Genomic DNA, 20,940 nt, shown 5'->3' on the forward strand with positions numbered 1-20,940 from the left:
GTGTCACACTGGTATAGCCCCTTAAATAAAACCATCAGTGCCACCATAGAAGTGCCACCAAATATAAACAAAATTTTTTTTTTTAATAAAACTATCAGTGCCACCATAGAAGTGCCACCAAATATTATTTAAAAACCATCAGTGCCACCATAGAAGTGCCACCAATGCTACCATAGAAGCGCCACCAAATATTATTTAAAAAACCATCAGTGCTATCATAGAAGTGCCACCAAATATTACGAACAAAAATTTTAAATAAAACCACCAGTGCCACCATAGAAGTGCCACCAAATATTATGAGCTAAAAATTTTAAGCCATCAGTGCCACCAAATATTATTTTAAAAACTACCAGTGCCATCATAGAAGTGCTACCAAATATTACGAGCTAAAAATTTTTAAATAAAACCATTAGTGCCACCAAAGAAGTACCACAAAAAAATCATCAATAAATCATCAAGCCACGCAGAGGCGTTACTTTCGAGGGTCAATAATCAAGCATCAATCATCCATTGAAAACCGAAAGCAACTTAACATGGGAATATTTATGTAAGTAGAAAGTTCAGCAGCTATTATTCTGAAAATTCCATTCGAGAGTAATATAGTATTCGAATCAGATAATTTGATAAATTGTTAAAATAAATACAATTACAAATACAAAATCAGAGATTTTTTTTTTTAATTCTAAACGATGGACTCCCAAACCCTCCAGATCCTTCTTAATACCGCAATCCGTACGGCAACGGAACATTCAAGGCAGGAATTCCAGACTCGCATAGATGAGTTGACAAACAGGCTAGCCAGAATTGAAACTCCAACCCAGGTCGTCCAATATGAACCAGTCACAATCGAACCAAACGTAGTGTGTGACGAATCTTTGGATCTGGTAAAAACCATGCCAGAATTCAAGGGCGACCCTACCCGCTATGTATCTTGGAGGCAAGCCGCGCACACTGCCTATAAGGTTTTTGAAAATTTCCAGGGTAGCTCTAGGCACTACCAAGCCGTAGGCATCATCAGGAATAAGGTGGTAGGTGCAGCAGATGGTGTTCTGTCGTCCTTCAACACCATTTTAAATTTTCATGCAATTATTTCACGGCTAGACTTCGCCTACGCCGATAAGAGGCCTATCCATTTGATAGAGCAAGAACTCTCTTTGAGGCAGGGTAAACTTTCAGTGATAGGATTCTACGATGAGGTTGAAAGGAAGCTGACCCTAATAATTAACAAAACCATTATGACCCATGGTGGAAGTGCCACTCTAATAGAATCACTCAATAATAAGTATCGCGAAGACGCTCTTCGTGTTTTTATCTCAGGACTCAATCGTCCTTTGTGCGACATATTGTTTTCCTCCAGGCCTAACGATCTCCCCTCTGCATTAGCTTTAGCACAGGAGCTTGAATCAAATCAAGCTAGGTCAATGTTTGCCCTGTCCTTTAACAGGCAAGCAATTCAGGCTCCCAACCAATTTTCATATTTACCACAATACCGAAAGATCCGGCCTGACCAACAGCGACAAACTCAGGCACAAAGGGTCGTACCAATGGATGTAGATCCATCGCTCTCAAGGTTCAGACAAAATGGACCCCCACAAATAAACAAGAATGACGAGAGGGTCCATCAAGGAGCCTATCCAAGAGCTCCTCGTCCGGGTATTGGCAACCCCAGTGGCTTGTCCAACCTAAACACCACTCAAACCTTCGGAAAACAGGTACCAGATTTTTTGAGTAGGCCAGAGAAAAGACCACACGGGAGTGGCCAGCAGGCGCTACCAAAGGTACAAAGGATAAACAACCTTACCCACGAACAGGATGAGTCTGAAGGAGAATATTGGAATAGTGACAATAATGATTATTACCACCAGAGTGAGGTTTATGAAGAGTTTAAACCAGTCGAATACCAAAACGAAGCAAATGACGAGGTGAATTTTTTAGGGCAAAATCCCTCTTACCCTACATCGAGCGGACAATCGGGGGAAGAGGTATAAAATTCCTTATCGACACTGGTGCCGCGAAGAGTTACATAAGATATCTCAACGATCTAAAGGGAATCAAACCCGCAAACCGCACCTTTACAGCCAAATCCATCCACGGCACCACTGAAATTGACAAATATTGTACAATCAATATTTTTAACAAAAATACTAGATTTTTTATACTACCCAACCTGGACACTTTCGACGGTATCATAGGTTTTGATCTATTAACTGAAGTGAACTGTAAAATAGATTGTAAAAATGGTCTTCTTAGTTATAATGGTGGGCAGGAAAGGCTCTTTTATCACTATTGCCCGGACGTGAATAAATTAATAGAAACAAACGTGAGCGAGTTGGATATTCCTAAGTTACTGTAACAACTTGCTAAAGTTTTCGCGGACCCCAATGAAGCTCTACCCTATAACACCAATATCATAGGAACAATAAGGACCACCGATGACTTTCCGGTTTACTCAAGAAGCTACCCATACCCCATAGCTTCAGCCGAGTTTGTCAATAAGGAGATTTCGAACCTCTAGCGTGATGGTATAATAAGACCATCCCGCTCTCCTTATAATAATCCGATTTGGGTTGTAAGTAAAAAGGGCGTCGATGAAGATGGCAATAGGAGGTCCAGACTCGTGATAGATTTTAGGAAACTGAACAACAAAACGGTTAGTGACAAGTATCCAATCCCGGATACTTCTGTAATTCTGGCTAACATGGGAAATGCCAGGTTTTTTTCAACAATAGACCTCAAGTCAAGGAGGATGGAGTCATGTGTAGAAGTTCACGCAAGTGAGGAAAGTTCTCTGATCGCCATTCACTTGGGAGTGGCCAGAAACGATTCTTTTACACATGGCTCAAGCAGCTCACCACTTCTGGTCTTTGACCAAGTATCCTCTGGGTAGCCTAAGAACATCCGTTCGAAGGTGAGCTAATGTGAGAAGGCGAAACATTCCCTACATAGGGTTGTGCGCTGGGCTTGGGACCCGCCACGTAAAAAACAATACCAATGAAAAAGAAAACACAGCCTCGGATGAGAGACCCCCCTTTTGATGACGACCATGGCAAACGGAATAAGGACTACGATTTGAGGGCATGCACCTGGAATGTCCGGACCCTTAATTGGGAAGGTGCCGCTGCCCAGCTGGTTGATGTCCTCGCAAAAATAAAGGCTGACATCACCGCCGTCCAAGAAATGCGATGGACGGGACAAGGACAGAGACGAGTAGGCCCTTGTGATATTTACTACAGTGGCCATATAAAGGAGCGCAAGTTTGGTGTTGGATTCGTGGTGGGAGAGAAACTCCGTCGCCGAGTACTATCATTCACTCCACAATCCGCATCAAAGCTAGGTTCTTCAACATATCGCTGATTTGCGCCCACGCCCCGACGGATGAGAAGGACGATGTGACCAAAGATGCCTTCTATGAGCGCTTGGAGCGCGCTTATGCCTCCACAAACGAAACATCCCCAAATGGGTTGAGGCTGATTGACTTCGCCGGGGCCCGAAATATGGTTATCTGTAGACTAGATTCCAGCATAAGAAGATTCATCAAGCTACCTGGCTGTCTCCGGATCGAAAAACTACCAACCAGATCTATCATGTTGTGATAGATGGAAGACACGTCTCCAGTGTTTTAGATGTGCGTGCGCTCCGAGGTCCTAACATCGACTCGGACCACTATCTTGTTGCAGCTAAGATTCGCACTCGCCTCTGTGCAGCAAAAAACGCACGCCAACAAACACAAGGAAGGTTCGACGTCGAGAAGCTGCAATCACAACAGACAGCCGAACGATTTTCTACTCGGCTTGCACTCCTGCTCTCTGAGAGCACTAGTCAACAACTCGGTATAAGGGAACTGTGGGACGGTATTTAAAATTCCTTACGTACAGCTGCAACCGAAACCATTGGTTTTCGGAAAGAGCAAAAGAACAGCTGGTACGACGAAGAGTGCCGTGTCGCAGCGGAAAGAAATCAGGCTGCCTACCTCGCAACGTTACGATCGACCACTACACGTGCGGGATGGGATAGATACCGAGAGTTGAAGAGGGAAGCGAGACGCATTTGCAGACAGAAAAAGAAGAGGCCGAAATGCGTGAGTACGAAGAGCTTGATAAGCTGGCCGACAGGGGTAATGCTCGAAAATTCTACGAAAAAATGCGGCGGCTTACAGAAGGTTTCAAGACCGGAGCATACTCTTGTAGAACCCCCAAAGGTGATCTAGTCACTGATGCCCAGAGCATAGTTAAATTATGGAGGAACACTTCTCCAGCCTGCTGAATGGCAGTGAACGCACAACACCAGGAGAAGAAGAACCCGATTCCCCAATCGATGACGATGGAGCAGACGTTCCATTACCCGACCATGAAGAAGTTCGAATAGCAATTGCCCGCCTCAAGAACAACAAAGCGGCAGGGGCCGACGGATTGCCGGCCGAGCTATTCAAACACGGCGGCGAAGAACTAGTAGGGAGCATGCATCAGCTTCTTTGTAAAATATGGTCGGACGAGAGCATGCCCAACGATTGGAATTTAAGTGTGCTATGCCCAATCCATAAAAAAGGAGACCCCACAATCTGCGCCAACTACCGTGGGATTAGCCTCCTCAACATCGCATATAAGGTTCTATCGAGCGTATTGTGTGAAAGATTAAAGCCCACCGTCAACAAACTGATTGGACCTTATCAGTGTGGCTTCAGACCTGGAAAATCAACAACCGACCAGATATTCACCATGCGCCAAATCTTGGAAAAGACCCGTGAAAGGAGAATCGACACACACCATCTCTTCGTCGATTTCAAAGCTGCTTTCGACAGCACGAAAAGGAGCTGCCTTTATGCCGCGATGTCTGAATTTGGTATCCCCGCAAAACTAATACGGCTGTGTAAACTGACGTTGAACAACACGAAAAGCTCCGTCAGGATCGGGAAGGACCTCTCCGAGCCGTTCGATACCAAACGAGGTTCCAGACAAGGCGACTCCCTATCGTGCGACTTCTTCAACCTGCTCCTGGAGAAAATAGTTCGAGCTGCAAAACTAAACAGAGAAGGTACCATCTTCTATAAGAGTGTACAGCTGCTGGCGTATGCCGACGATATTGATATCATCGGCCTCAACACCCGCGCCGTTAGTTCTGCTTTCTCTAGGCTGAACAAGGAAGCACAGAAAATGGGTCTGGTAGTGAACGAGGGCAAAACGAAATATCTCCTGTCATCAAACAAACAGTCGTCGCACTCGCGACTTGGTTCTCACGTCACTGTTGACAGTCATAACTTTGAAGTTGTAGATAATTTCGTCTATTTAGGAACCAGCATTAACACCACTAAGAATGTCAGCCTGGAAATCCAACGCAGGATTGCTCTTGCCAACAGGTGCTACTTCGGACTGGGTAGGCAATTGAAAAGTAAGGTCCTCTCTCGACGAACAAAAGCTAAACTCTATAAGTCGCTCATAATTCCCGTCCTGCTATATGGTGCAGAGGCTTGGGCGATGACAGCAACCGATGAGTCGACGTTACGAGTTTTCGAGAGGAAAATTCTGCGAAAGATTTATGGTCCTTTGCGCATTGGCCACGGCGAATATCGCATCCGATGGAACGATGAGCTGTACGAGATATATGACGACATTGACATAGTTCAGCGAATTAAAAGACAGCGGCTACGCTGGCTAGGTCATGTTGTCCGGATGGATGAAAAGACTCCAGCTCTGAAAGTATTCGACGCAGTACCCGCCGGGGGAAGCAGAGGAAGAGGAAGACCTCCACTCCGTTGGAAGGACCAAGTGGAGAAGGACCTGGCTTCGCTTGGAATATCCAATTGGCGCCACGCAGCGAAAAGAAGAAACGACTGGCGCGCTGTTGTTAACTCGGCTATAATCGCGTAAGCGGTGTCTACGCCAATTAAGAAGAAGAAGACCTTAAGTCCGGCTTCCACCAAATTAAGTTAGCTGAAAAGGATCGGGAAAAAACAGCTTTCTCAGTCAATAACGGGGAGTACGAGTTCTGTAGGCTCCCTTTTGGCTTAAAAAATGCGCCCAGCATCTTCCAGAGAGCTATCGATGACGTATTAAGAGAAGAAATCGGTAAAATATGCCATGTCTACGTGGACGATGTGATAATTTTTTCAGAAAGTGCTGAGCAACATTCAAAGGACATAGACCAGGTACTACACAAACTTCATGCCGCTAACATGCGAGTGTCCGCTGAAAAATCTAAATTTTTTCAAGAAAGCGTCGAATTTCTGGGCTTTACAGTGTCTAAAGAAGGTATAAAGATATGCCCCGATAAAGTCAGGGACATTTTGGACTTCGCTGTTCCCAAATCCTTGATAGCCTTACGCTCATTCTTGGGATTGGCCGGCTATTACAGACGATTCGTAAAAGACTACGCTGCGATTACAAAGCCTCTAACAAAATACTTGCGTGGGGAAAATGGAAATATCGGTGCTAACCAATCCCGGAAAATCGAAATAACATTAGATGAAGAAGCACTTAACGCCTTTGGTAGAATTAAAAAGATTCTTGCATCAGAGGATGTACTGCTCCTTTACCCAGACTACAAACAGCCCTTTGATCTGACAACGGACGCCTCTTCACATGCCATAGGCGCTGTTTTGTTGCAAAACGGCAGACCCCTCACCATGATCTCGAGAACTCTGTCTCAGACAGAGGAAATCTATGCGACCAATGAACGAGAGCTCTTGGCGATCGTATGGGCCCTACAAAAATTGCGCAACTATTTGTACGGCGTAAAACACCTAAACATTTATACTGATCATCAACCACTCACCTTTGCTCTGTCCGATAAAACCCCAAATGCAAAGATGAAAAGGTGGCGCGCTTTTGTTGAGGAGTTTTCACCCAAGTTTCACTACAAACCTGGCAAAGAAAACTTTATCGCCGATGCACTTTCCCGGCAATACATAAATGCCTTGGATCATGAGGCAGACACAGAAAGTATGGCCACCAACAGCGAGTTATCACTCGCTCAAGTAATAACTACAGTAAAGAACCCCATTAATTGTTTCCAAACTCAGATTATTCTGGAAGAGGGAGCCAAATTACCAGTTAGCACGTCAATCCTCTTTAGGACACGAATAAGGCATCGAATATCGTTCAGTAATCTACAGGATTTACTGAAATCCATTAAACAATGTGTTAACCCGAACGTCGTTAACGGGTTGCTATGCGAACTCCCCACTCTGGCACTGATTCAAAGCGAACTTACCACATCTTTCCCGGGAATAAAGTTCCGTCACACTACAAAACAGGTTACCGACGTTTTCAATAAGGAAGACCAAAGATAGATCCTGTCGCGAAAATGAACAACAAGTCTCAGAGAATTACTACTTTCCTGACTTAAGGAAAATGTTTAAAGAAATAGTTTCAAACTGCAAAATTTGTTACGAAGCCAAATACCGACGATATCCCCCAAACCCTGAAATAGGGTCAACCCCCATACCTTCCTACCCAGGAGAAATCCTTCACGTTGACATTTATTCAACAGACAAAACGCATTTTCTCACAACAATAGATAAATTCTCTAAATTTGCAATAGTTTTTCCAATAAAATCTAGAGCCATAGTAGATATTAAGGAACCAATCTATGAACTCCTCAACCTTTACAAAAATACTAAAGTTCTGGTTTGCGATAACGAGAGGTCATTGAATTCTGAGACTATTAGAGCAATCCTAAAAAACCACTTCGAAGTCACGATCTACACCACACCACCGGCTCATAGTGCGACTAACGGCCAAGTGGAAAGGTTCCACAGTACATTAACGGAAATCGCACGCTGCCAAAAGCTCGAGACCTGCATTTCCGACACTGCCGAATTAATCCTGCTAGCCACGGTTAAATACAACCGCACCATACACTCCGTAACAGGCAAGAAACCCATAGATGTCATACATGCAGCGCCTGACGAACTTCTTAACGAAATAAAAAACAAACTTATATGCACCCAACAAAAGGACTTAAGAATACATAATATAAAAAAACAAACAAGACAATATAAGTCAGGAGAAAAAGTTTTTGTAAAGACCAACAGGAGAATAGGAAACAAATTTACTAGACTTTACACCGAAAAAACAGTCCAAAACGATTTAGGTACCAATGTTTTGATAGACGGACGCAAAGTTCACAAATCCAACTCAAAAAACTAAAACTTCTCCCTCCTCCTTAGGATAACCCTACTCTTGGCAATGAACCATTGGACTACCGCGAGGATATTCAACTATACCACCTCTCACTACATTCCATTAACAACAGGGAAAGTAATCCTCCATGAACAATACGAGTTTTTATTACACAAGACAAACTTATCAGAATTCGAGACGATAGCCGAAGAGACGGACACAATATTAAAGCAATTTCCGCATTCCCACGCCAGGCAACTACTTCGAAACGACGCTAACGAAATATTAAAACTACTAGACGCGGTCAGAGCACATCACCGACATGCGCGAAGCATCAATATCCTAGGGACTGCATTAAAATACATAACCGGCACCCCGGACTTTGATGACTTTCAAACAATTGAGACCACAACTGAAGCCCTAATAGAAGCAAACGAACAGCAGGCAACAATTAATTTAGTTACACAGAAACAAATAAACGAATTGACGGTGACAGTTAATAAACTTTTAGCACAGGCAAAACAGACACAGATCGACACTGGAAATCTCTTTTCTTTAGTCAGTACTAGAAATAGAGCGGTGATAATGGAATTAGAAACCATTATAACGTCGGTAGCTCTAGGAAAAGTAAATGTTATTAACCCCATTCTGCTTGATGGCATGGAAATAAATAATATATTAGCTGCTGAGCTCTCTACAAATACCAGTATAACTGACATACTTTCTGTTTCTAAACTTAAGATATTTCAAAATACACAATTTAATTATTTCATTATTAAATACCCAAAAATAGCTAGAGTTTGTAATAAGGTAAAGTTGCTGCCCGTAATCCAGGAAGGAAAGATTATTTCCTTGGAAACAAATCTTATTGCCGAATGCAACAGAGAATACATCCCACTTTATAATTGCAAGGAAGCCATAATAGCAAACTTCTGCCAACCCTTGAAAGAAAGTTCCTGTGTACAACTATTGAACCAGCACTTCGCAGAATGCAAATCACAATCCGCCGATCACGTTCTCGCTCTTGAGGAGATCGATAACGGTGTAATTCTAATTAATGATCAACCCGCTGTAATAAAAAATGAAAATTTGACAAGATTAGCTAGAGGAACCTTTTTGATAACATTCAAAGGGGAAATTACAATAAACTCCACCGTTTATAGCAATTGGAACGAGGTAATACTTTCGCATCCTGAAGCAGTACCCGCGCAGAACGTTAACTTTACAGAACATATCGAGTTGTTATCACTCCCACACCTACAAAGAGTTAATATAAAAACCTCAGGCACATAGCGCACCTACAGAATCTTATTGAAACCCGCTCAATACAATCGGGAACCGCCTTGATCCTAATCCTAATTGCCACAGCTATGAGCATAGCAATATTTCTGCGAAAACAACAAAGAAATATGGTAGTACTGAAGAACATCATAAAGGAAACTGGGGACGCTTTCACTTCAAGAGGGGGAGTAGTTAGCACAGGTATCCAAACATCCGGCAAAAATATCACTTGCACCGAATTCGCTGACGGCGCGTCTGCAACTTTATAAGAACTCAATACCGCATTAAGTATGCATCCGGCCATTATGCTGATCGCACGCTTTTAGCCTTGCGCGTGACAACAACAAACAAAGTGTAAGCAACTAAGAAGTCAATAATGTGCAGCAACTAAAGTTAGGGCAAAGTAGTGTAGGTATTTAGACGCTAACGTCGCTCGTATGTAATTCAGTTATTTCAACTCTTCCGCTGAGACCGGCTGCCCTTGGTATTACCAAGGGAAATACAATTTTTAAAACAAATTCAAAGAGAAATTGTTTACTTGTACATATAAACAGATTTTTAAAAACAATACCCGTAATGATAAAATTTTTTTTGATAAAATCCCCTTTTGATAAAATCTTAAAAGTCATACGCATATAATTATGTGTGCATGTAAACAGATTTTAAAAAACCGTACGCATAAATTTCACATATTCACATATGTACATATGTATGTATGTAATTTTGTGTTCATGTAAACAAATTTGAAACAATAATTCGCATAATGCTTGTACTTTTGTCTACACACAACTTTGTATGTAAATATATACAACCATTGTTTCATACAAAAACTCCGTTGTCACGGACAACCAATGAGCTGTGCCGAAAAAAATAAACGAATGGCCGCCGATTGTCACCGCTTTCCTTGCCGCTGCACTATGGTCGGAAATTTCATTTCGTTGGCCAAAAGTCAAAATATTTGCACTCCCGAAATATGTTGTTGTTTCTGAAATCTAGTAGTCAACGCTCCAAAACAACCAAAAATGAATTTTGTTGTTGTAATATGCAATTCTCCGTTATTCGGTGAGTCATCGAAGTTGAATTTGTTTGCTTCATTTGTAAACATAATTGCGTTCGGTGTTTTATAGTGCTTACTTCAATTGCTTGTTAAAGCTGAAAACAAAGCGTGTTAAATAAAAGTTTAAATGGAACACGAAGGTGATGGTAAGTTTATTAATTTTGTAAAATATAATACTCAAAACTTGGATACTCTAATAAATAAAATACCTTTTTCCAAAAGTCTTTAACATTTTGAAATTTATTTTATTTTTTATGTTTAAGTAAGCTTAACACATTTTGTTTAGGAGTGTTAAGCATAAGATTAAAAACCAAAATTACTTTGAAGTGTTTAGTTTTTGAAAATGTTTATCTCGATTTGCGGTTTTTTGCGGTTTTTGAGTAAATTTTTTTTTCAGTCGTCATTTGTTTACAGAATTCAGCAGTTTTTGATATTTGGTTGACCAAGCAGAAGAAAGGAAAAAATAAGGACGCACTAATAAATTATTTTATACAAAAATGTGGAGCCGATAACATTTCAAATGAATGCTATAAGTATTTAACAAAAAAAAAAACACGCATGCTTAACAATAATTTGTCTGCAAAGTGGGAAAAGTGTCATAGAAGATTAGATGATGTTAAAATTAAATATTCTGGCTGGCTTTGCTCAGAAACTGTAATAAACAGGCAAATAAATTTAGAAAACACTTCCACAGAGACTCAATGCACAGTAGAACTAAGCCCAGACGAAAAAATTGTATCACTAACTGGACGCCCGCAACTTAAGTACTCTGAGAAATCTAAACGAAGTAAGAGAAGACAAGTAGCAAACCTCTCGATGTCAGAACACAACGAAACAAATCTGTTAGTTCAAGCAGCATCAATTTCGGCTCGAAAAGAAGGACAATTAGATTTGGCAGTTGTTTTAAAAGAAACCATCGAAAGTCCATCAAGACCATCCAAGATTAGGAAGCTATATGTCGATGACGTAAAAGCACCTAATGTAATGTCTGATGAGGAAGCGTTATCATTTCTTCTCGAAAACAATTTTTCGAAGAGGCAATACTGTTCCATCCGGACTTCTAGCAAGGAACGTAACGCTAATATTTATCCACCCTATGATAATATATTAGCAATAAAAAGGAAGTGCAGACCCGATGGTGTACTTGTAGATGACAAATGTGCAAAGGTTCCTTTACAAATGCTTTTAAACCATACGGCTAAAAGAATTATAGAGATGCAAAAGGAAGTATTTGCGACAATTACGTGTAACTTCATATCAACGGAAATGATATTTAGCTCCGGTTTTGACAGCAGCTCTGGTCAATCTCAATATAAGCAATCTTTCCTTGACCAAAGTACATCACGAAATGCTGATTCATGTCTTTTGGCCACAACAGTGATTCCCTTGAGACTCTTGAGTAGCGCGGGAGCCCCGATTTGGAATAATTGTTTTCCGCAGTCCACAAGATTTTGTCGGCCTTTAAAATTAGAATACACGAGTGAAACTAAGGAAGTGATAACAAGAGAAGCTGCTGACTTAAATAAACAAATTCAAGAGCTTGAAAACTTACGTGTTGAAATCGAAGCTGGTAAGATAATCGAAATAACGTTCAGAGTGTTTTTAACTGTTATAGATGGAAAAGTTTTGAATGTTTTAACCGATACAAAATCAAATCAAAAATGTCCAATATGCCATGGAACCCAAACTGACTTTGTTAAAGTCACAGATTATAACAGCGTAAAATTTCATCCTATCGATGGAAATCTAAAGTACGGAATTAGTCCACTGTACTCCTGGATTAGATTTTTTGAGTTCGTACTACATTTAGGATACAAAATGGAAGTAAAGAAATGGCAAATTAGATCGGAGGAAGATAAAGATGCAATTAAGATAAGAAAAGAGTATATCCGGAATGAGTTGTGGAAAGAACTAAGTCTTCATGTTGATGTTCCGAAAGCAGGTGGTTGTGGTTCCACAAATGACGGCAACACGTCGCGAAGAGCATTTACGGAATATGATAAATTTTCGAAAATTTTAGGAGTAGACACTGAATTAATATTTCGAATGAGAATAATATTAATATGTTTATCGTGCCAATTTTCCCTAAATTTGGATAAATTTGAAGAGTATTGCTTTCAAACTGGTCAATTATATCAAAGCAAGTACCCCTGGTTGCCAATGACTCCCACAGTACATAAAGTTATAGTTCACTCAAAGCAAATAATGCAGAATACACCACTTCCTGTTGGTTACTTCGGAGAGGATGCAGCTGAGTCACGAAACAAAATATATAAAAGCGACAGACTGCACCATGCACGTAAGACTAGCCGCATTGATAATCTTTTCGATGTATTTCATAGAGCTCTTGACACATCGGATCCATTAATTTCATCTCTTCGCTTAAATACACGTGTGCGCCAAAGGAAGCGTTTAACGCTGCCACTAGAAGTAAAGGAATTATTGTATTGTGAGGATATCGGTGAAACATGTGCGACTGAGAATTTAGAAAATATGGATGATGACGAGGGCGACGAAGAATTTTCCAGAAGAATTTGAACAGGAAAATACATTTTTGGATAATGAATTGTATTTAAATTAAAGAGTTTAATAAAATTTTAATATTTTCGTAAATACGTGTGTAAATTATATTTTCAATTTCCTGAAACAACATATTTATTCGTAAGTATCGTATATTTTCTCATTTAGAACTAAAAAATATAAAAACTCAGAAAGAAAAGAAACAAAAATTTTATGTAAACATTTTTTTTTTTATTTTAATTCTAAATGTTGATAATTAAAAAAAAAAATTAATTATTTTATACAAAAACACTTAAATTATACTGCAACTTCAAATTCCAGTTAAAAATTCCGTTATTTTAAGTTTTAATAGTTTTGGCCAAGAAAAGTGATGTTTCCGACCATAGTGCGCTGTACAGCTCCGCCAACAAACCAGCGTAAATATGTATGTTTGTGCGTGAGCTTGCATACATATCGACGCAGCTGCGTAAAAATATTTCAGAATTACAAAATATTTTTCACATTCCTTGACAAACACAGTCAATCCCGGTTATGTGCCACTTTCAAAGATACAGATTTTTGTGGTTTGTCAAAAATAAAAATATAATATGGTACATAAGCGAGTGCGGACACGTATATTTAAGCGAGTGGTACTTAAAACAATAATTTCTATGTTTTTCAAAAAAAAAACCGTGAGATGCAGCAAGACATAGGCAGTGAAGAGGGATGATTCTCATTTAAGCGGAGTACTACTTCACCGGGATTGACTGTACACAAAAATCAGAAGAATATTGAATATTTTCTTTGAAAAATTTCTAGACTTGAAATTCGACAAATAAACTATGTTGTCTATTTTATTCTAATATTTTTTAATACTTATATTTGCGGGGTTGTGAATTTTTCCATCCATAGAACTTCAGAAATATATTCAATTTATGATTTTTAGATTTTGAAATCGTCGCGCAAAGACGCTTGTAGGCAAGGCATGCTCGGGGAGATATAATGGCGTCTGCTTTTATGAATGAATCGAATATGCTTTTTGAAAGTACGTTTGCGTTCATGAATGAAAATTTTGTTGTTGTGTAATTTACTATAAATTTTGACGTCGGCAATTTGGCTGCCATATTGGTTTCTGATGCTTTTTCAAACGATTGTTGTTTTTGTAGAACAACATTTGTAATTTTTGCGGGTGACATATTCACATGTGAAAGCATGTAAGTATGTATGTTGTGTATGCATTGTTTGTGTGGGAATTTCATACACACATATTTACATGTGTACTCATATTGTAAGTATGCATGATGATTTTTGACACTATTGTTATTTTTCCAGAAGAATGTTTGTATTTTTTGATTTACATGCGTACGCATACATATATTATTTGTGTGAGAATGTCATACGTACATATGTACATACATATGTGTGTACGTAAATATAGAGAAGCGCGCTCTTTTATATTACTGATAAATGGTAATATCTTGATTTGAAATTGATTTGTACTTGCATACATATCTGCAGGATAGATGTGTATGAAAGTTTTAAATGATAAGAGGTATGATTTCATATATTATTATGGTAATATATTATGTTTTGAGGATATTACGATAATATTTCATATATGTATGTATATAGCATATGTATATATGTACATACATGCATACGAAATTATATAATATTATCAAAGATAAGGAATGTTTAAAAAGTAGCTCATTTGATCATTAACTACAAATATTACCATGAAAATAGCATGATTTAATAATAATGTTATCAATTTTGCATGAATTCACAAAAATTTGCAAAATTATATTCATATCAATTGATATGATAGCATGTAAAAGTATAAAAATATAAGCCAAAAGGCAAAAATTTTCATTCAATGCTCAGCTCTGTTCACTCATTTCTGTTAAAATTTCTCCTGCCGAGCCAAAAGTGGTGAAATCCACTAATAGAAAATTCATGGCTCTTGACAGTTCACACGCTTGTCCGTAGTTGAACCTTCTCTATATTATACGTTCTCTGTCAATGTGTAGACGGACCAACGCGACGACAAAGCGTAAGTACATTCTGTTGTTGGTTGAAAACCGAGCTGTGCCGAAAGAATAAGCTGATTGTCACCGCTTCCCTTGCCGCTCTAACAGCTTTACCAATAAACTTGCGTAAATATGTATGAAGATGTATGATCGTGCATACATATCGACGCAGATTTTTGCGAGTCACGAAAAAATATTTTAGACAAATATTATAAATCGACAATACGGGTGAATATTGCGGATATTCCCGCATATTAAATTGATCACATAAGCCGTATTAGTAAGAAACTACACGCGGTGCTATCCGGTCAGCTAGGCGACCAGATCAATATACCTCCAACGATTTCTTTGGAGAAAACTCAGCAGTACGAAAAGTTTTACGAAAAAAAATCATGGGTGTAACAAGAAAGAAAATTCTTGATGCGCAAGCGGATTTATCCAAAAAGGTTTTGTACACTTACGCGAAATCGGGAGCCATTAGGTCCAGTATAGGTACATATGACAGGTAATACAGGTACAAAAATTAGACGTGTTTCGAAAGTATTTCAAGAAAGCTACCGTTTGGTCATATAGTATATTATATTTACATTTACACGAAAATTTGAAAAGGTTTTTCAGAGTGCTTGGAATGGCATTTGCGCGTTTTTTTTTAAATGGTTAGTTTGCTTAATCTTATAATTACTTAACATTACTTTAACGAAATCTGTTTGGTTTTTTTTTAATTTCAGCGATATAGTGGTCACCTAAAAACGTCTTTTTTGAAAGGATCTCCCGAAGATCAGATGTAGTTCCTTTCCAAATATATGTTTTTACTAATACTAACTCTTACGACAGTTAAAAGATACCATAACATGTGTACAAATTTTTGGATCAATAAATGTAATAGTTTTCTCAGAAAATATTCTGGAAAATTCGTTTTTTCGGCCTTCTCAAAATTAATGGCCGACTAGCTTGTTAGTTATAACCTCGTAGCAGATGTTTAGAAAAATAAAAAAACTTCGAGAGTATTTTAACAAATCTATTTTTAATATGTATTGTTTAGCAAAAGATTGTAAGAATTCGTAATTAATTTTAAAATTCTTAATTTATTCTTCAAAATTAATGTAGGTCCTCCCCCTCAAAGTAATCCCACTTGGCCTCAATACACTTGTGCCAACGTTTTTTCCAAAATCAATTTCCGATCGTTTGAGTTTGCTGAATAGCAAGAAGTCACTAAGGATCAATGCAGTACCCGACGGCGCATTATTGTAGTGCAAACACCAAGTGTTGTCGGCCCATAATTCCGCCCTCTTTTTACCAATAGCTAAACGCAAAACACTCAAATAGTAATTCTTGTTGACAGTTCGGTCGGTCGGAAGGAATTCAAAATGCACCACACCTCGATAATTAAATAAAACTGTCAACATAACCTTGATTTTTAACCTGCATTGACGTGTTTTTTCGGGTTCGTCTCAACTTTGCCACGGTATTCGGTCGATTGATCGCCAGTTTCCACGTCATAAGCATTAGATCATTGCCAATAATAATAAGTTGCATGACATTTGGTATTCGGAAAGCCATGTTGTTTACAGGGATTAGCGCGACGCGGTTTTTCGAAAAAATTTAATGATTTAGGAACCAATCGGGATTTCACTTTTCTTAGCCCCAAATGATCTTTCGAAATGGCTTGCTCTGATCCTTCCGATATTCCAACGATGCGAGTAAGAGTTCTTATTGTTAATCGCCGATTTTCAAGCGCCAATTCCTTTATTTTATTGACGTATTAATCATCAGTTCATCAGCGTTCTTGACCCTCTTTGAGTAATTTGAAACTTGATTGGTTTTCATGTTTTCAAGGGATGTGATTTCAACACTGTATTGTTAAATAAAGGAAAAGGTAGGCCCTTTACTTTGTTGAAGAAAAATGTTGAATCTCAAAAACGCTTTCGAAAGTTTGGAAAGCGCTGATTTAACTTCGGACATGTACGTACAAAATTTTATTCAAATTAGTAGAGCAGGTTTTGAGAAATGAGTTTTCACCGACATATGAGTAGTGCCCATTGTCCAATTTTAAGAATAAGCTAATGCATTAAAAATGGTATATATAAAAATCAGATTTGTTAAACTACTTTCGATTTTTTCTTAATTTCAAAACAACTGCGACGCCTTTGGGCGATGCACAATACTCTTTAATACAATCAAACGAAAGCTTTGTTAAAATACTTTCGAAACACTTTTAACCTGTATTACCTTAGTTAGAATCTTTGAGCAAAATATCAACTTTGGTAAAAAACATATAGTCTGTCATCCATGAGAAAATATTTAATTTATATAAGTATACCAACATGATAATAATCATATACATATCATCAAGTACGCAAAGAAATATAGAGTCAACGGATTTAAAGTTAAGCCTAAATCTGCGCAGTTTCTTTGTCCCAACTCCATAACCTTTTGAGAAATATGAAAATAGTGTTTATAACGAAAACCAACTATTGTGAGAAATTTATGGCAGGTAGTGAAAAAGGTTTTGGAAGGATTACCATTTGAACGTTGTTAGTATTTCATGGATTCTATTTCCAAGACGTGAGACGCTCTGTTAAAAAAAAACACTCGAAACTATTGAATAAAATATGAGTACTTTATTATTATACTGTAAAGGTTTGAAACCATATTTACAAATATACCAAATTTTATGTACCTATTTTACTAGTTTATTTAACATAAACTGTGATATAACTATTTTTATTCAATTGAAACAAATGTACATAATTAAATGAGCTAACCCTCAAAACATTTATTACCACTCTACCTGAAAAATTCAGACTTCTTTCGAAAAAAACACGATTCAATACAGTTCGATTAACACCTTTCTGCACGCGCAAAACATAAGAAGCGCGATCATCTGCTCTAGTCCAATATTGTTATACACTATAACAATAAGTATGTATGTATATGCAACAATTTTACTATTTCATTATATTGGAAATGATAAAAGATATCCTTTACAACTAGAAGCGAATGGAGATGCGGATTTAGACTAGTATATTATAAAAGAGAAAATGCAGTGGAATGAATCAAAAGAAATATACATTATATACCCCATATCCATAGTTTACAATCATACATACATATATATTTCTATTTCATTATATCACAAATACAAATTATAACAACAAAATATAATTTATTCCAAGAAAAATTGGTAAAAGAAAACCAAAAATAAATTACTCGGTTTAACATAAATATCTTATCATATACATTGTGACAAAAAAGTACCGGAAATTGTAAATAAAATATTTAATTATTCATCCATATTTAGTAATACCCAATACACTTATGCCAACGATTTTTCCAGTCGTCGAAAAACTTTTCATAAGCACTTTTTGTTATGGCAGTCAGCTCCTTCAAAGAATTTTGCTTTATCTCTTCGATCGGTCGGCTGGAAACGAGTTCCACGGAGCGGCAATTTCAGTTTGGGGAACAAGAAAAAACACACGGAGCTAAATCTGGTGAATACGGTGATTAGTCGATGGTATTCATTGCGTTTTTGGCTTTAAATTCAGTAACAATCGTCGATCGATGCGATGGTGCATTATCGTCGTTTTAAATTCATGAATTGTTCTTCCACAATTCCGTCCGACGAACGAATGTTCAGATAAACGCTTTGGCTTGGTTTTCGGTTTCGGCTCTTTCTTCCTTCCATTTCGATGATTGTTGACTTGTTTGCATGTCAAACTCATAAACCCATGTTAATATCCTCGTAAAATTGAAGGCTAACATCACCGCCGTTTAAGGAAAGCGATGGACGCGACATGGACGGAGACGAGTAGGTCCTTGTAACATTTACTACAGCGGCATTATAAAGGCGCGCATATTCGATGTGTGAATGTGGTGGGGGAAAGAGTCAGTCATCGAGTCCTGGCTTTCACTCCAGTGGAGTCCAGCCACAACTCGCATCAAAGCAAAATTTATCAACCCATATTTGCGCCCACGCTCTGACGAAAGAGAAGGACGATATGACCAAAGATGCCTTTTATGAACGGATGGAGCGCACTTATGACTGCCCCGCCACGATATTAAAATTGTGCTTGGTGATTTTAACGCCAGGGTGGGCAAAGAAGGCATCTTTGGTACAAGAGTTAGAAAATTCAGCCCGTATGACGCAACGCCCACAAATGGATTCCTCATAGGCTACTTTGTTGTCTCCGGATCGAAAAGTTCGAAGCGATCATGTTGTAATAGATGGACGACATGCCAACAGGGAACAAAAAACACAGGGAGTGTAAGCTGACGTTGAGGAACACCAAAAGCTCCATCAGGATCGGGAAGGACTTCTCCGAGCCGTTCGATACCAAGTGAGGTTTCAGACAAGGAGACTCCCTATCGTGTGACTTCTTTAATCAATTGCAGGAGAAAATAATACGAACTGGAGAGATAAATAGAGAAATTACAATATTCTATAAAAGTGCACAGTTGCTAGCGTACGGCGATGGTATTGATATCATTAGCCGCATCGTTAGTTCGGCTTTCTCCAGACTGGATAAGAAAGCGAAGCGTATGGGTTTGGTTGTGAACGAGGACAACACAAAATATCTTCTCTCATCAAACAAACTGTCACGCATTCGCGACTTAGCTCACATGTCACGGTTGATAGTCATAACTTTGAAGTCGTTGATAATTTCGTCTATCTTGGAACAACGTGAGCCTTGAATTTCAACGAAGAATCCCTCTTGACAAGAAGCGCTAATTTGGTCTTAGTAAAGTCCTCTCTCGACGAGCAATAAAGGTTTTGCGGAAGATTTATGGTCCTTTGCGCATTGCGCATATCAATTGACATAGTTCAACGAATCAACAGCGGCTAGGCTGGATAGGTCATGTTGTTCTTCTTCTTCATTTCCCCCTCTCATCTCTCGCTTATATGGAAAACAGGTAAATTTTTTTTCTGGGTTGGTGTAACTGTCCTTAATTATGATGCCAGAAATTAGCGCGATCTGTCAACCAGTGTGTTTATAGCAGCTGTTTATGTCAGTCGACCTCAGTAGTCTTTGTCGAAATTTACAAAATTTTTTAACGTATTTGTGTTAAATTTTGGACAAACACTCAACAAATATCATTGAACAAATACCGAATCTGCCTGATTTAGCTCCATGTGACTTTTACCTTTCTTCACACTGAAATATCCTTAAAGACTTCAAAACAAATTCGACGCGAGAGTTGAAGGCCATACCGGAAAGTGTCTATAACAAAATGTTTTGACTATTGGGAGGAGCGTTGGCACATGTGCATCGCTTCAAATTGATGTTATGTACTTTGAAGGCGATAAAATAAATTTGGATGATGATTGAAAAATTTTCGTTTTATTTATAAATACCCGATACTTTCTTGACAGAATGTATGTACATATGTATATACGGAAATTAAAATTAATTTATCCCAAAGTAAACAACTCTATTTACTTAAAAAGTTTTTATTCACGCATTCATATGCCATATACGAATATTACTTTAATTCTATCAGTCGACACAGAGAAATTTTTTTTTTTATTTCAATACATTTTTTAAATGAGCTCAGATTCAAAAGAATCAAACACAACGCAGTCCCTAAAAGTGCCGTATTTCTGTAGAAAATAGTCTATGTACACCTGCATTAGCTACAAGCTCAAAGCAAGATGCTATAAAAAAAAAAGTGAAAGATATTTCATACAACCAGAAAATTTCAAATTCACGGCTTATGTCAAATACGAAAATTGCTTAGACCAGTTAGAAGAATCAAAAGCAATGATTTCTGATCAATAATCCGAAATTAGAGCTGCCACAAATTCTTAAGAGACAAATTCAGGCATACATTTCAAAGTGCCCCCGTGTGACACAGAAATCTTTCATGGTGGTTATGAATAACCGGTGGACGAAACCGTCTTGTCGGGACATGTTCACAGTTGTTTACATAAACCACCCAAAATTATCAAACACACAAA

At 38.4% G+C, this 20,940-nt stretch overlaps 2 protein-coding genes across 3 annotated transcripts in view; one reads left to right on the plus strand and one right to left on the minus strand.

Moving 5' to 3' along the window:
- The window catches only part of LOC126764046 (YTH domain-containing family protein), a 70,738-nt gene that overhangs the window by 24,043 nt on the left and 25,755 nt on the right, over positions 1-20,940 (minus strand). The window lies entirely within an intron of this gene.
- Positions 11,595-13,068, plus strand: LOC126764149 (uncharacterized). The gene is made up of 2 exons (XM_050481948.1): positions 11,595-12,025; positions 12,629-13,068. The coding sequence occupies exons 1-2, from the start codon at positions 11,635-11,637 to the stop codon at positions 12,991-12,993; spliced, it is 756 nt and encodes a 251-aa protein (XP_050337905.1). The 5' UTR covers positions 11,595-11,634; the 3' UTR covers positions 12,994-13,068.

This window comes from Bactrocera neohumeralis, unplaced genomic scaffold (genome assembly GCF_024586455.1).
Source record: "Bactrocera neohumeralis isolate Rockhampton unplaced genomic scaffold, APGP_CSIRO_Bneo_wtdbg2-racon-allhic-juicebox.fasta_v2 cluster09, whole genome shotgun sequence".
In the NCBI taxonomy this organism is placed as follows: Eukaryota; Metazoa; Arthropoda; class Insecta; order Diptera; family Tephritidae; genus Bactrocera; species Bactrocera neohumeralis.

Bases quoted from the DNA above. Each gene is read 5' to 3' on its own strand.
- LOC126764149 (XM_050481948.1), top strand. From the start codon at position 11,635: ATGCTTTTAAACCATACGGCTAAAAGAATTATAGAGATGCAAAAGGAA. The intron at 12,026-12,628 runs GTAAGATAATCG...TGACTCCCACAG, and splicing joins ACGTGTTGAAATCGAAGCTG to TACATAAAGTTATAGTTCAC.